The 14,561-nt window shown below is 50.1% G+C and overlaps 1 protein-coding gene across 1 annotated transcript; it reads left to right on the top strand.

The window, feature by feature from the left end:
* Positions 1-410: 410 nt before the first annotated feature.
* On the top strand, positions 411-9,542 carry LOC129507736 (mucin-12-like). Its single transcript, XM_055322429.1, has 11 exons — positions 411-441; positions 835-936; positions 1,583-1,710; positions 2,021-2,085; positions 4,826-4,977; positions 5,292-5,369; positions 5,480-5,642; positions 6,700-6,861; positions 7,481-7,557; positions 9,221-9,309; positions 9,501-9,542. Exons 1-11 carry the CDS (start codon positions 411-413, stop codon positions 9,540-9,542), a joined length of 1,089 nt encoding a protein of 362 aa, XP_055178404.1.
* Positions 9,543-14,561: the final 5,019 nt, after the last annotated feature.

Here is a 14,561-nt window from a genome sequence, read left to right as displayed (position 1 = left end):
GTGATTCTGCCAAACCGATGATTTCTACTTCCATCCCCTCTGCCACAGACAGCCCTAGTTCTACATCCCCATCAGCTCTAACTTTCTCTTCTACAACTAGAGTCTTCTCCAGACCAACAGCTACCACCCTCAGTGGAGGATCTACTATCTTTCAAAGCAGCACAAGGTCACCAAGCATACCAATATCATATGACAGTTCCCGAACTATAGTCCCTGGTGCTTCTTCAGCCTCAGCTATCCCTGGTTTTTCCTCCAGGCCAGTCTCTGACTCTTCTTCAGCCATTACAACTTCCTCTGGTTTTTCTCCTCTTCTGTCCTCCACTCTACCTGGCTCTTCCCATACTCTAGTCCCTGGGGTCACTACTTCTTCAACTCTCCATCCCCTGTTCACTAGCACACACACAACTGTGATGGCGACCCAGTCTTCAGCTACAACAGTGAGTAAGTATTTTTGTATGTCACTCTGTGTGCCTCTCCTGCTCATCAGCTCTCCTTTCTCATCAGCTAATCAGCTTTGACCTCTTTGTGGTCTTGTTCCACCTTTCCAGTGTCTTCTTGTTGTCAGTGCATGTCATCCACATGGATAATGTTGTTTTGTATTTTCTCTTTTTATTTTTAGAGCTCTTGCTTTCTTTGCTCATCCCCTCTCATTTCTTGTTTCCGTATTCCCCATTGTCCTTCATCCTTTCTATCCCCTTGAGGCTTGAGGTTATGGTAGAGGGTTCTATTCTCCTCTATCAGCGCAATGTCTGAATGACAGGACCTGGATTGGGGGCCAGTATTTTTGTCCCTTGGGCTTCCATGTTGACTGCTGTGAATTCTATCCCTTCACAGGGCAGTGCCACAATGGGACCATATGGAACGGAAAAGAGTGTGTCTGTGCCCAAGGCTTCTTTGGTTACCAGTGCAAGTCCCTTGTGGACTCATTCTTCATCGGTAATGAACTTTTCTGAGACCTGCAAATTGTCCCTAACCATTTAAATAGGAGGGCAACACTGGAAGGATTTTCTGCTACTGCTACCTCTTTGTGCAGGTAGAGGAAAAAATATGATATTTACCTAGGCCCAAATGCCTACGTAGAGGATGGACCCTTCTTCAGGGCTCTTTTCACTAGCTTATATGTCCGTTGGATCAAGATGTTTCTAACCCAACTCTTTCGGAGCCCTCCACTTAGCTTTCTCTGGGTCATGATCCTGGCCATTAACTCCTCATGGTGTTCAGAGACAAGGGCAAGAGTTTTAGTGACTCTTTTTTTTAAAAGATTTTATTTATTTATTCTTGAGAGACACAGAGAGAGAGGCAGAGACATAGGCAGAGGGAGAAGCAGGCTCCATGCAGGGAGCCTGATGTGGGACTCGATCCCAGGACTCTGGGATCACGCCCTGAGCCAAAGGCAGATGCTCAACCACTGAGCCACTCAGGCGTCCCAGTTTTAGTGACTCTTACTTGCCTCTTGAATTTCAATCCACCCTCCTACTCACTTTCTCTACCTCCATGAGACCAGGAGGCAGAGAATTAACCAATCCCAGAAGACATTATTGGGAGGTTGCTATCTCATGCATAATATGACCTATTCCCACAGAAATCCCGGAAAAAATCAATGCCACTTTAGGTGTGACAGTGAAAGTGACTAATAGGAATTTCACAAAAGACCTGAATAACATATCCTCCCCAGTCTACCGGAATTTCACTCAACTATTCAAGAGTCAGGTAAGAGCGGGAAAATCCCAGATTCCCCAATATGGATGTCCAATGTCATTGGGATACAGGAGCTCATTCTGATTGACTTTGGAGTTTCTCAGCCCATGGATCCCTTCAGTCTTCCCACGTCCTGAGAGGGGGTCCTCTTAGAGCCCCCTTCCTTGAGCAACACCTCACCCACATTCTAGTGGAGGGAGCAGCCCTATACCTTTCAGTCCTTCTTTTCTGTGAGCTAATACCTTGGGTTCCCTGGGGGAGGGGGCCCTGGGGCTTCCTCTGAGATGGAGCAGGGGCTGCTCAGCTGCCTCATTTCTTTCAGATGGATAAAGCTTATATGGGCAAAGACTTTCCCCAGTACAGAGGCGTGATCATTAGGAGACTGTTGTGAGTATGTGTGTGTGTGTTGGGGGCAGGTCAGATTTATAGACTGTGGGAAGCCCCCCTCTCTGCTCTCTTGTCTTCTCCCATCTTGAATGAGTATCAGTACCTGGCTGGGCCAGAGGGGACCCCCCCCACCCCGCAGCCCACAGGCAACACCAGAAGGCTCTTAACCATTCATTTATTCATTCATTTATTTATCCTTCATCCATTCAATAGCTTGTATTGAAAGCCTACCCTGTGGTAGGTGCAGGGAATGCAGCGGTTCTGGTCTTCATGGAGCAAAGGGTGGCAGAACATAGTAAAATAGCTGTGCAATATGGTTAGAGTTAACAGTAAAAAACACACAGGGTGCAATGGGAGAGGTTGAATGCAAGCTGGGTAAGGTGGAGGGAAATCTTTTGGGAAGACATGACAGCTAAGCTGAGGCTTGAATCATGAAGAATAAGCCATGTAGAGGGAATTGCTGATAAGGAGCTTAGAGGTAAAATAGAGGAGAGTTGATTGCAGAAACATAAAGAACAATTGGCAGCTTGAGATCATGGTGGGAGAGGAGGTGGAAAGATGATCCATAACCAGTTACTTAATCTTTAGGCATCAGTAGTTTTGGCCCATGTGGGAAGGTATCTTATTTGCACTTCAGAGAGTTCAATCTGGCTGCAGGACTGAGAATGGTGGACAGGGGAAGGAGATTATAGTGGCCTGGACCAGAGAGGTGACAATGCAGAAGAAAAATAGTCCAGTGTGAAAGGTCTTTAGGAAGCAAGACCAGCAGATCATGGAGATTTGATGGGTATTTGCAGAGAAGGAGGAATAGCACCAGTTTTCTGGGCTGCTGGGAGTATGGAGTACCCTTTGCTGAGATGAGGAAGGTAAGGAGGAGGGAGGTGGGAAAGAAGATGATGAGTGGGCCATATGGAGTTTCAAGTGCCCAGGGCCCAGCCACATTGAATGGTTGAGTAATAGAACAGCATGTGGTGGAACATGTGATAGAAAGTGTCTGCAGCAGAGACTCTGGTGTTGGTTTCCCTGGATAGAAGTTGCTGGAAGTCCTAAGAGTAGACCATATGGTGCTTGGGGATGTTCACAGCACAGGGGTGAACATTTCCCAGGAAAGAAGCATGTCAAGCACCAGCATCTAAGGGATAGGCAGGAGAAGCAGATCCCCTAAAGGAGAGTGAAAAGTAGAAGGGAGGGAAGGGAGCCTGGAGGGTGTCTTGCCCAGTAGGAAAAAAGGCATATTCATACTGTCAAGGGCCCATGCGCTTCTATGTCTCGGTGTCCTCACCCTACCCTCACCCCTTGCCCAGGACCAGCGCTTGTTTCCATCTCCCCTTGCCACAAGCTTTATGTTGGGTTTTGACCTCCTGTGTCCTGTTCCTGACTTCTCTGATAATGGCTGTGACTGGTGACAGATCTTATCTTAAGATCTCTCAGTGTCCCATTGGCCATCTAACAAGGAGCTTCTGGATTGGAATCTTATATTTCTTTTTTTTTTTGGAATCTTATATTTCTAAAGTGACCTCACATTTTTTTCATTTCTAAAAGCATACTTATTTGGTTTTAAAATATAGTCCAACAGCCTCCATTTAAAAAGTTTTAGTTTAAAATATTTTTTATTGTGGTAAAATAGCCATAATATAAATTTTGCCATTAACCACTAAATTAATCATTTTTAAAATTTTTATTTATTTATGATATTCACACACAGAGAGAGAGAGAGAGAGGCAGAGACATAGGCAGAGGGAGAAGCAGGCTCCATGCACCGGGAGCCCAACGTGGGATTCGATCCCGGGTCTCCAGGATCACGCCCTGGGCCAAAGGCAGGCGCCAAACCGCTGCGCCACCCAGGGATCCCTAAATTAATCATTTTAAATGGCATTAAGTGGCATTAAGTACATTAACATTGTTGTGCAACCACCACCACAGTCCATCTCCAGAGCTTTCTCATCCTCTCAAACTTAAACAAAAACTCTCAACTCCTCCTCAACCCACCTCAGGCAACCCCCATTCTACTTTCTGTCTCTAGGAACTGGATAACTCTAGGGACTTCATATTAGTACTCATGCAAATATTCATACAGTATTTGTCCTTTTGTTACTGGCTTATTTCACTTGGCACAATGTCCTCAAGGTTCATCCACATTGCAGCATGTGTCAAAATTTTCTTCTTTAGTAAGATTGAATAACATTTCATTGTACTGTATACCACCTTTTGTTTATCCATTCATCCATCAGTGGACACCTACTTAGGTTGCTTCCACCTTTTAGCTATTGTGAATAATGCTTCTATGAACATGGGTGTACAAATATGTCTTTAATCCCTGCTTTCAATTCTTTTGGGTAAATACCAATAAGTGGAATTGCTGGGTCATATGGTAATTTTATTTTTAATTTTTTGAGGAGCTGTCATACTGTTTGCCGCAGTGGCTGTACCATTTGACATTCCTGCCAACAGTGCCCAAGGGTTCAATTTTGCCACATCTTCACCCAAGAGCTTCCATTTTTAGGAATGAATTTTATCCAATGGCATTTCTTGTGATCACTGATATTTTGGAATCTTAGATCATTTTACTCTGCAGCTTCTGTCTAGGATGTTAACTGTTGGAGAGAAGAGTCCCTAGTCTGTTCTGCAACTGAGTCACATAGCTAACTGTCTCCCATCACCCTTCTTGCTTTGTGGGCCCCACTTTCTGGGAGGGTGGGTGACCCAGAGTGACTGATGAATCATTGACTCCTGATTCTAGCAATGGCAGTGTTGTGGTGGAACATGATGTTGTCATGGAGACAAACTACACTTCAGATTTTCAGAAACTGTTTGAAAACCTCATTGAAATCATAACGGTCAAGATTATGAATGAGACCAAAAGGCTACCTGGTGATTCGGAAGAGTGCAGAGGTAGGCCCTGATGGTGGTAGGGAAAGGATGAGAGGGGTCCCATAGGGAGGTCTCAGCCTCTGACTGCCCTGCATCTCTCCTCTTTTCTGGAACTCCAGAGACTTACCCATAGGGATCCAGAAGCCCCCCCGGGTGTCTTCCCTAGACTCTGCAGTGTGCCCCAGCAGCTGCTCCTGGTCTCGGGCTCAGGTTGTCAGCATCCCTAATGCCTCTATCTGAGTCTGCTTACAGGCTCAGCTGCATCTAGGGATAGGCCAAGACTCTAGTAGGGTAGAGAGCAGTGTTTATGTTTTGTTCTTTCCTGCCATGCTTAGCAGCCTCCTTACATCTGTGCTACAATGAGGAAGCCACCATTGTGAACAAGACTGTGAAGCTGGACTTTGACCTGCAGGGTAAGCACCTCCATAGAGTGGTGGGTGTTGGGGGACAAGTATGGGCAGTACATATGGAGGCTGGGGGCACTTTAACCAGGCTGATGCTTGCTGCCCACTCTTCACCCCAGAGCAATGCACCCAGAAGGCTGCAAAGGACTATGCCCAGTTCTACTATGTGGATGAACTGGATGGGAAGCTGGCCTGTGTGACCAAGTGCACTTCTGGGACTAAGTCGCAACTGAACTGTCATGAGGGTGAATGCCAGTTGCAACGAAGTGGCCCCCGCTGTTTGTGAGTGTCCAGTCCCTCTAAGGCCAGCACCCACTCTGTCTCGTGGTAGGACTGTACCCTTCACCACAGTCATGGAGCAGGGGTGGGGAGGGAGAGCTCCTCCCCACCATCCCTCTTGCTTCTACCTGGGTTTCCCTTCACTCCTAGCCCCCACCAGAGGGAAGAGGAGGTGCAGGTTATAGACATGAGTGTCTTAGGACAGAACAAGCCCCTTCCTGAGAAAGTTCCAGTTACCAATTTCCAATTCTGTATCTATAGATCTCTATCTCTACATTTCATTTTCCTTTTGGTATCCTAGCCACAGTGCCATTATCACATGTAGCTATAGCTGGGGCACTAAATTTGGGAGAGCATAAATTAAAGCATAAAATAGGGGCAGCTCCGGTGGCCCAGGGGTTTAATGCCGCCTTCGGGCCCGGGGTGTGATCCTGGAGACCCGGGGTTGAGTCCCGCGTCAGGCTCCCTGCGTGGGGCCTGTTTCTCCCTCTGCCTGTGTCTCTGCCTCTGTCTCTGTGTCTCTCATGAATAGACAAATAAAATCTTAAAAAAAAAGCGTAAAATATAGGAGCACTTGGGTGGCTCAGTGGGTTAAGCGTCTGCCTTTGGCTCTGGTTATGATCCCAAGGTCATGGAATTGAGCTCTGTGTCAGGCTCCCTGCTCAGAGGGGAGCCTGGTTCTCCCTCTCCCATCTGCTTGTGCTCTCTCTCTCTCCCTCAAATAAATAAAAAATAAAAATAATTTTAAAAAGCATAAAATATAAAATTGGTAACAGGCCAGTCAAGTTGCCAGCTAGAGATTAGATGGGTGGACATCACGTTCCTAGGACAAGGCATCCAAAACTCAGATTCTGAATCCTGCTCTGTACTAGGGCATCTCCCACCCCCTCACTGCCCTTTAAGTATTAGGGAGCCTCCTAACCTGGGTCCTTCCTAACCAATGCCTGTCCTTGGAGGGAGGGAAAGCCAGTTTCCAGTGGTTTGGCATTCATTTTTCTTTTTTGGGAGACTGGGTGTGAGGGATGTTAGCTGGCTGTCCTGATCTTGGGTCTGTTCCCAGATGCCCGACCTCAGACACGCACTGGTACTGGGGAGAGACTTGTGCATTGAGAACCAGCAAGAGCCTGGTGTATGGGAGTGTGGGGGCTGTGGGAGCACTGCTGGTGGTCATGGTGGTGGTCCTGATCGTCCTCCTCGGCCGATCCCAGAGAAAACTGCACAGGTGAGCTTCTGGGGCTGGGCCCAGGGAAAGGGGAACACAGTTGGAACATCCCAAGGTTCTTCTCCTTCCAATTCAGCATTTGGAGGCCTGATGGGGACACAGCCCCTCTCAGCTCTGGGTAACAGCAAAAGGCAGCCTGCTGATCTGACCTGATCTGTTTGGCAGAGAAGTGCATCTTAAAACTTGGGTCCTGAGATTGGATTATGTAATGACATTACCTGGTGTTATCACTTTGGCTGCCACAGAGCCACGTTGTTGCACTGGGACACTGGGGATGAGCTATCCAGTGTTGCTTTCTCAGCTGTAAAATGGGAGGAAATCCACCTAAGAAGATTGAGAAACGATGGGCACAGTGCCCCTGATGCCTCTGATATGGTCAGAGGGAGTTGCTCTGACTCTGATCTAATGCTCCCTTCTCAAAGATAAGGGAACAGAGGCCTACTGAGGGAGGGGCAGGCCACGGTGATGTTGTTTTGTTTTCTGCTACTGCCCTGGGGACAGGCCCCTCCCTGAACCAGGGCTTGGCTGAGGTAGCCCTTTCCAGAAGCCAAGGGTCAGGGCTCTAGGCTCCCTCCTCCACCTCCCTGCCGCCAGCTGTTCACCTCGTTTCTGTTGGCAGGCAAGAATACAAACTGTCTTGGGAGTGGCAAGGAGAAGACATTCCTGGCAGCTTCCAGAACACAGGCATCTGGGAAGGTACTTCTCACCAGGAACAAGCTAGTGGGCGGAGAAAGGCCGAGAAGGTGCTGCAGCCAGATTCAGTGTGGCTGTGGGTGCCAGCTGGGTTTGTGTGTCCTGTGGCTGCCCGGCTCTGCCAGCTTCTCTGCGACCTCCTGACCCTGCACCTTTACGCTGCCTCTGCTGACTTTGTCTTTTCTCAGCTCCTCTCTAACACTCCCATCTGTGTGGGGCTGACGCTCACCTTTACCTTCTTCATGCTTTTGCGCCTCCTGCACCACTGTATGGAGGGTTCCCCTCCTTGGGGGCTCTGTTTCCAAGGTCTAGTTCAAACACTGCCCCTCCATAGTGCCTCCTGTGTGTTCAAGCTCTTCTGATTCTCCGCTGCCGTGGAAAACCACCATGTCACATCTGCTAATCTCTTGCTGCACTGAGATGAATGATCGCAGTCCCTGGGCAGGTCCTGCCCTACCAGTTCCTTCTGACAAACACCATGGAGGGTCAACAGGCATGGCTGAGTCAGATCCTGCCCCCCAAAGACCAGCCCCTGTGAGAGCTTCAGAGGCACACACAGTCAGTGGGAGGACAGGGCCATGCCTTGGGCTCCAGGGGCCCAGAAGTATGTCCGCCCCAGCCAGGGTGGGGAGGGATCAGAAAAGACTGCAGAGGAGGTATCACCTGAGCCAGTCTGCAGGCTGGAGCAGTACTGAGAGCTGGTGAATAATCTGGATGCTTCCTGCTTCCAGGAACACAGATCCCAGGGAGGTTGTGGAGGTCTCTGTGAGCCGTAACACACTGGAGGGGCTTTAAGGGAGGGAGTCCAGGGATACATTTTGAACAGCTTACTCAAGTGGACTTGGGGAGGGACAGCCCTAAAGTGGGGAGACCAATGAGATGGCTCTGCAGTATGCAGGGGATGGAGGATGCAGCTGAGTCGGGGTAGGAGGGATCGGAGGAATGGACAGCAGAAATGTAGTTTAGATGCCAGTGAGCTGGGCCGGGTTGTTCCTCACAGGCTGGAAAAGGGAGAAGGCCTGGAGCACTGCCTGGCAGCGGAAAGAGGCAGCAGGTGGGACACACTGTGGGCCAGTGAAAGGAGGCACCACCAGCTCTGGTCTGAACCCTGGGGAGAGGTCTCGGCCAGTGGGCAGCTGGGAGTGGTCAAGGAAGCATACAGGCATGGAAGAGGGCAGGGTAAAGGGCAGAGTCCCTGGGAAGACTTTGAAGGAAACAAAGAAAGGCATGATCATGGAGGATGAGGAGGGTGGGATGTGCAGAACTGGGAAACTGGCTGCTGAAAACATGCCAGCTCCAAGAGAAGATTCTGGGCCCTGCTGGTTTCTGCTTGCCCTGGTTCCCATTGCTGTGAGGGTGTGTGAGCTGGTGACCCCTGAGCAGTGCCTTCCTCCCGGTCCACTCTCACCCAGATCATCCCCAAGCCTACCCATGGTCATGACTTCTGCCCCTGAAGCATGTCAGGGGGCTGTTGTTCCCTCTTGTCCTCTCATCCCATTGGGCCAGCTCCCCGGTCACACTCCCAGAGCCACTTCATAGACTGGCTGCAATGGTGGAAGGATGGTTGGGCAGTGGGAGATACTTTAGGGAAGATACTGGAAGAAGTCTCCCTTTATGCCTCTCCAGCCTCCCCCAGGCTCACTCAGCCTGGCCCCTCTTTCTGCAGATGAGAATCTGAAGGAGGACAGATTCAGCCTTGAAAACATCTATGACCATTTCCAGCCCTCCCTGGAGAACGTGGATCCCACCATGGAGGTGATTCAGGGGCCTGTCCTCAGCTAGGAGCTCTACCCTCCCCATCCCCCAACCCACTACCTACCACCCACCACCCACCACCCTGGGGCTGCCCAGGGACGTCAGCACCCTGGTCCAGAGATAGGTAACTTCCACCGGACATGGCCATAGCTGAGGGCCCGTTGGCCTCACTTCCTCTCTCCCACCCCCAGTTCCACATCCAGAGGCCCAGGGTGGTGACCACTGTTCAGTGAGCGAGGCAGAGGCTCCCACTCCTCATCCAGATTTGGACAACAAGACATCAGCAGAGAGAGAAAACCCACCACTGTGCTACTCCTCAGCGCCCTCGTTGGTTAAAAGCAAATAGAGCATCGGGGCTCAAGGTGGTCCTCTCAGAGCTGGTGGGCCTGGCCAGCCCCTGCTGTGAGCCCCTCTCCCCACCCCCTCACCCTCCAACCAGGGGCCCCGGGGCTGCCCAGACACCCTGACACCTTTGCTCCAGTGACTTCCCACTCTGAAATTTCCCTCCCAATAAAAGAGCAAGGTTTAAAGCAGAGTTGTGTTTTCTTTCTCTACCCTGCAGGGGGGCCTGCCCCCCCCACCTGGGGCTCCAGGGATCCCTTCTTGGAGAGAATGCACTCCAACCAGGATTAGATGCCATATCTGGACACAAGACACTCTGCACTCAGCCCCTTCCTGGGACCACATGTTGAACATGCAGCATGGATCCTCTCTGCTGCTCCAAGCCAGGGCAGGATCAGGCCCCCTCTGCCTGAGGTCACTGTGGCAGGCAAGCCTGGGACCAGACTTTGGGGGCCTCAGGCCCAGGGAGTGAGGAGTGGAGGCCCACAGAAGGTGAAGGAGTGAGCACTTGGCTTTGTTGACTTTGGAGGGGGGACAAGGTCACTCCGGATGGCCATGGAAGCTTGTGCCCACCTGTGAACTCACAGATAGATGTCAGGAATGCAGCCATCCTGGAGCTGGGGCTCTGGCTCAGGTGTGGCCATGATTTACATCCCATGTCCTGGTGGGGTACCTGCAGGTAGAGAGCTTGAGAGGAAAGGGAGGGGGAGCGTCCTTACCGGGGGCTGGAGTTGAAGCTTCTCCTCCCTGGTACAGGCCCAGCGTCTTCTGCTCCATACCCCCTGCCCACTGCCTCCCCCCACGGGTCTTCTCCGTTCTTGCAGGTTGCTTCAGGCCCCTGTGCCTGCCCTTTTGTTGGGGCGAAAAATCAGACAGCCTGTGTGCTTGTGTGTTGCCTGGCAAGGGAGGGGCTCCCCTCCCTCTGCCCTTTGGCCTGAAATAAAGCCCGCACCCCCAATCATGAGAAGCTCATACACTGACTCAGGTGGGCTGGCCCAGTTCTCCAGTGTCTCAGGGATCAAAGGGCTCTGGGGCCCATTTATTACCGGGGTTCCTTGGCTGACACTCATTTGCCCGTTCCTGGGAGGGTACACAGCAGGTCCACTACCCTCAGAGCTACGATGTCAAGACTGGTGACCGTGATGCTCTGCCTGCTGCCCCTTACCATCCAGCTCCTGTTCCCTCATGCTGCTGCTGGACACAGTGAGTGAACCCCAAGTCTGCCCAGGCCTGAGGAAGGGCTGCTTTCTGGGGGGCACGGGTCGGGGGATCCTCTGCTCGGAGCTCAGCTCATGCCCATCACCCTCTCCTCCTGGCTATATTCGGGAGAAGAGCTAGGCCTTTGGGTGCATACAAGTTAGTCTCTCAGTCTGCTTACTCTCTAAAATGAGAATAAGAGCTCAGACTTGTCAGGACCGGAGGATTAGCACGGCCCCTGGCATATGGCAGATGCTTCACTGATGTTAGGGTCTGCTCTTACCTTGTGGATGTGGCTGTCTGACCCCTGGTCACCTCCCACCAAATATCTAGGCCTTCCCTGCATGACTGGGACAAATGTCTGAAGTCTCTGCTCTGACTCTCATCCTGGCCATTTCTGTATCACCTCATCCCTGCCTGGTACCCTGAGGATGTCCTAGGGTTGTTGGGTAGCCAAGAACAGGGAAAGGGCCACTGCTGTAGCCAAATGGGCACAAGATGGGGTTTTGGGAGCCCCAGATTCCTTTTTTCTAAAAGATTATATTTATTTATTCATGAGAGACAAGAGAGAGGCAGAGACACAGGCAGAGGGAGAAGAAGGGTCCCTGTGGGGAGCCTGATGTGGGACTCAATCCCAGGATCCTGGGATCACGACCTGAGTCAAAGCAGACACTCAACCACCGAGCCACCCAGGCACTCTGGGAGCCCCAGATTCTAATCCTGTGATGAATCAGCTGTGCGCCATGGTGCAATTCAGCTTATCTCTGGCATCACTGTCTTCCCCTAAAAGACAAGGCTTGGACCCTCTAAGGGTTCCATGGCCATGGGGACTGGGGTCAAGTTGGCAGAGGTTGACAAGGGGTTCTGGTCAGACCCTTCAGGACTTTCCTCTGCCACTCGCCTGTCCTTAGAGAAAGAAGGAGGGGAAAAGGCAGAAACCAAACTACCGGACTCAGGTTCTCACTCTCTTGAGACGTCATCCTGGGATGGCTGGGGTGGGGTTAGCAGGGGACTTGGAGGCAAAAGTAGGGGGCTCACGCTGTGCCCTGTAGATGCCACTCAAACTGCCATGTCTTGGGCTCTGTCTACCCTAAGCTCACTATACCAGGAGCAGAAGGGGCTCCCAGTCACCTGGCCCCAGACCTTGGGTAACTCTTCTCCAAAGAAGGAATGGGGTGAGGGCAGGGAGCCAGTGGCCTCCTTGGCTCAAACCCACTCACAGGAGGCAGGGCTTTTTCTGGGGACCAGCCTGAGGGCTCATGGGGCAAAAGAAGAGGTATGGGAGGAGGACGGGAGGCAGCAGCCTGGGGCAGGGTGGGGCAGTGAGTGGCTTGGTTTAAAGGGCTGGTTCACTGACCTGAACCCTGCCATCACTTGGCACAGACTCCCAATGTGATGGCACCTGGAGCTGTCACCTTGTTAGTAATAAAAATGACACCCTTTTCCTAGGCACTGACTATGCTGTCCAGATTCTTAGTGCCTTATCTCTAATAAATGCCATTTTAGACACTGTGATGGGCCTTATTTCGGGAAGATGTTTCCAGCTCTCTCGTTCCTCCACCACCCTGCCCTCCTCTTTTGCTTTCTGTTTCATCTTTCTGGCCCATCTTTCCCCTCCTTCTTCCTCCCCATTTCCTCCTTCTCCCCTCTCCTTGGCCTCTTCCACATTCTGCATGCTGTGGCTCATTGCACTTCTAACCTCGGTCTTCCCCTTGGTGAAATGGAGCCTTACAGATTCTCTGCTCCTGTTCTCTGGTCCCCTTTGTGAGCCTGGCATCAGCTGGTCTGTAGAGCCATGGCCAGCTTTGAGTGGCATCTGACTCTCTCGTGTGCCCTTCCTGGGGACGCAGAGCCACATCCCTTCTCAGGTTACTGGGCTGGGGATGTCTGAGTGGGGCGTGGGCCTCACAGAAGAGCCTAGTGGCCTTCACCTGGCTCTTCCAGGTTGGCACACCCTCTCATGACCACCTGGCCCTTCCTTCCAGCACACCGTGGTTAAATTGCTTGTCAATGAAACACAACATCTTGGGCCCAGTTTGGCTCTGTCCAGCCGTGGCAAGTCCCTCTCACCTCTCACACCCAGCACAAACAGGTCTGAAGCATGGGTGCTCAGTCATCTCCTTCTGCCCTCTCCTCTCCTCCCCATCCTGAGTGCCTTCACCCACATCCTCACCACCACCCTACTGTCATCGTCCCGAGGGAGTGTAAGAAACATACACTCCAGTGGTTACCCTCCCCCTCTGCATCAACAAGGTCTACGTCCTCCTCTGAGCCTTCCTGGGGGTCACGACTGACTTCTCTCCCCTAGAACCCACTGCCATGACCACAGGTGCCTAGAAAGATTCTCTCCCCCTGGACTACCATAATAAATTAGCACAACCTGAGTGGCTTAGAACAACAGAAAAAAATCTTGTCTCATGATTCTGGGGGTCAGAAGTCCAAAATCAAGATGTCAGCAAGGCCATGATCCGTGTGATGACTCTAGGGGGAGATCTTTCCTCCTGTTTTCTATCTTCTGGGCTTACTGGCCATCCTTGGGGTTCTGTGGCTTGAATATGCATCCCCTTAGCTTCCTGGCCATCTTTGCCCTATGTGTCTTCACATTGTCTTTCCAGTCTGTGTATGTCTGTTTCTGGGCTCCAAATTTCTGCCGATTTTGTTTTGTTTTGTTTACCCTATTCTATCCATCCCCTCACCCATTTCTCCTCTGGTAACCATCAGTGTATTCTCTGCAGTTAGAGTCTGTTTCTTACTTTGTCCCTCTCTCTCTGTTTTTCCCTTTATTTGTTTTGTTTTTTAGATTCCACATATGAATGAAATCATATGGTATTTGTCTTTCTCTGGCTTATTTCAACTTAGCATTACACTCTTTAGCTCCATTCGTGCTTTGCAAATGGCAAGATTTAATTCTTTTTTATGGCTGAATAATATTCTGTCATATAATATCCCATCTTCCTTATCCATTCATCTGTCAATACGATACTTGAGCCGATTCCATCGTTTGGAATTGTAAATAATGCTGCAATAAACACAGGGGACATGTATCCCTTTGAATTAGTGTTTTTGTAATTTTGGGGTAAGAACCCAACAGTGTGATTGCTGGATCATAGGGTAGCTCTATTTTTAACCTTTGAGGAACCTTCATACCATCTTCCACAGTGGCTGCACCAATTTGCATTCCCACCAACCATGCATAAGGGTTCTTTTTTTCTCCACATCCTCAACAACACCTGCTGTTTCTTCTGGTTTTGGTTTTAGACATTCTGACAGGTGTGGGGTGGTATCTTATTGTAGTTTTGATTTGCTTTTCCCTGATGATAAATGATATTGAGCATCTTTTCATGTACTATTGGCCATTTGTGTCTTCTTTGAAAAATGTCTATTCATATCTTCTGCCCATTTTTAAATTGGATTATTTGTTTTTTGGGTATTGAGTTTATATCAATCCTTATATATTTTAGATACTAACTCTTTATCGGAGATGTTGTTTGCAAACAACTTCTCCCATTCCGTAGGTTGTCTTTTAGTTTTGTTGATTATTTCCTTCACTGTGCAGAAACCTTTTTATTTTGATGTAGTCTCTGAATTTCCCCTCTTTATAAGGACACCAGTCATAATGGATAGGGCCCACCCTAATAACCTCATTTTAACTTGATTACCTCTATAAAGGCTTATCTCCCAATGAGGTCACATCCTGAGGTCCTGGGGGTTAG

The sequence above is a fragment of the Nyctereutes procyonoides genome, unplaced genomic scaffold, assembly GCF_905146905.1.
Source record: "Nyctereutes procyonoides isolate TBG_1078 unplaced genomic scaffold, NYPRO_anot_genome, whole genome shotgun sequence".
NCBI lineage: Eukaryota > Metazoa > Chordata > Mammalia > Carnivora > Canidae > Nyctereutes > Nyctereutes procyonoides.
Note: the sequence above shows the minus strand (reverse complement) of the source record. Positions and strands in the feature narration are given on the sequence as shown.

What these genes read in the sequence shown, in the direction of transcription:
- LOC129507736 (XM_055322429.1), top strand. Translation starts at nt 411, where the DNA reads ATGGCGACCCAGTCTTCAGCTACAACAGTGA. An exon ending in GTGATCATTAGGAGACTGTT is followed by an intron (nt 2,086 to 4,825) that starts GTGAGTATGTGT and finishes TCCTGATTCTAG; the next exon opens with CAATGGCAGTGTTGTGGTGG. An exon ending in TCCCAGAGAAAACTGCACAG is followed by an intron (nt 6,862 to 7,480) that starts GTGAGCTTCTGG and finishes TTCTGTTGGCAG; the next exon opens with GCAAGAATACAAACTGTCTT.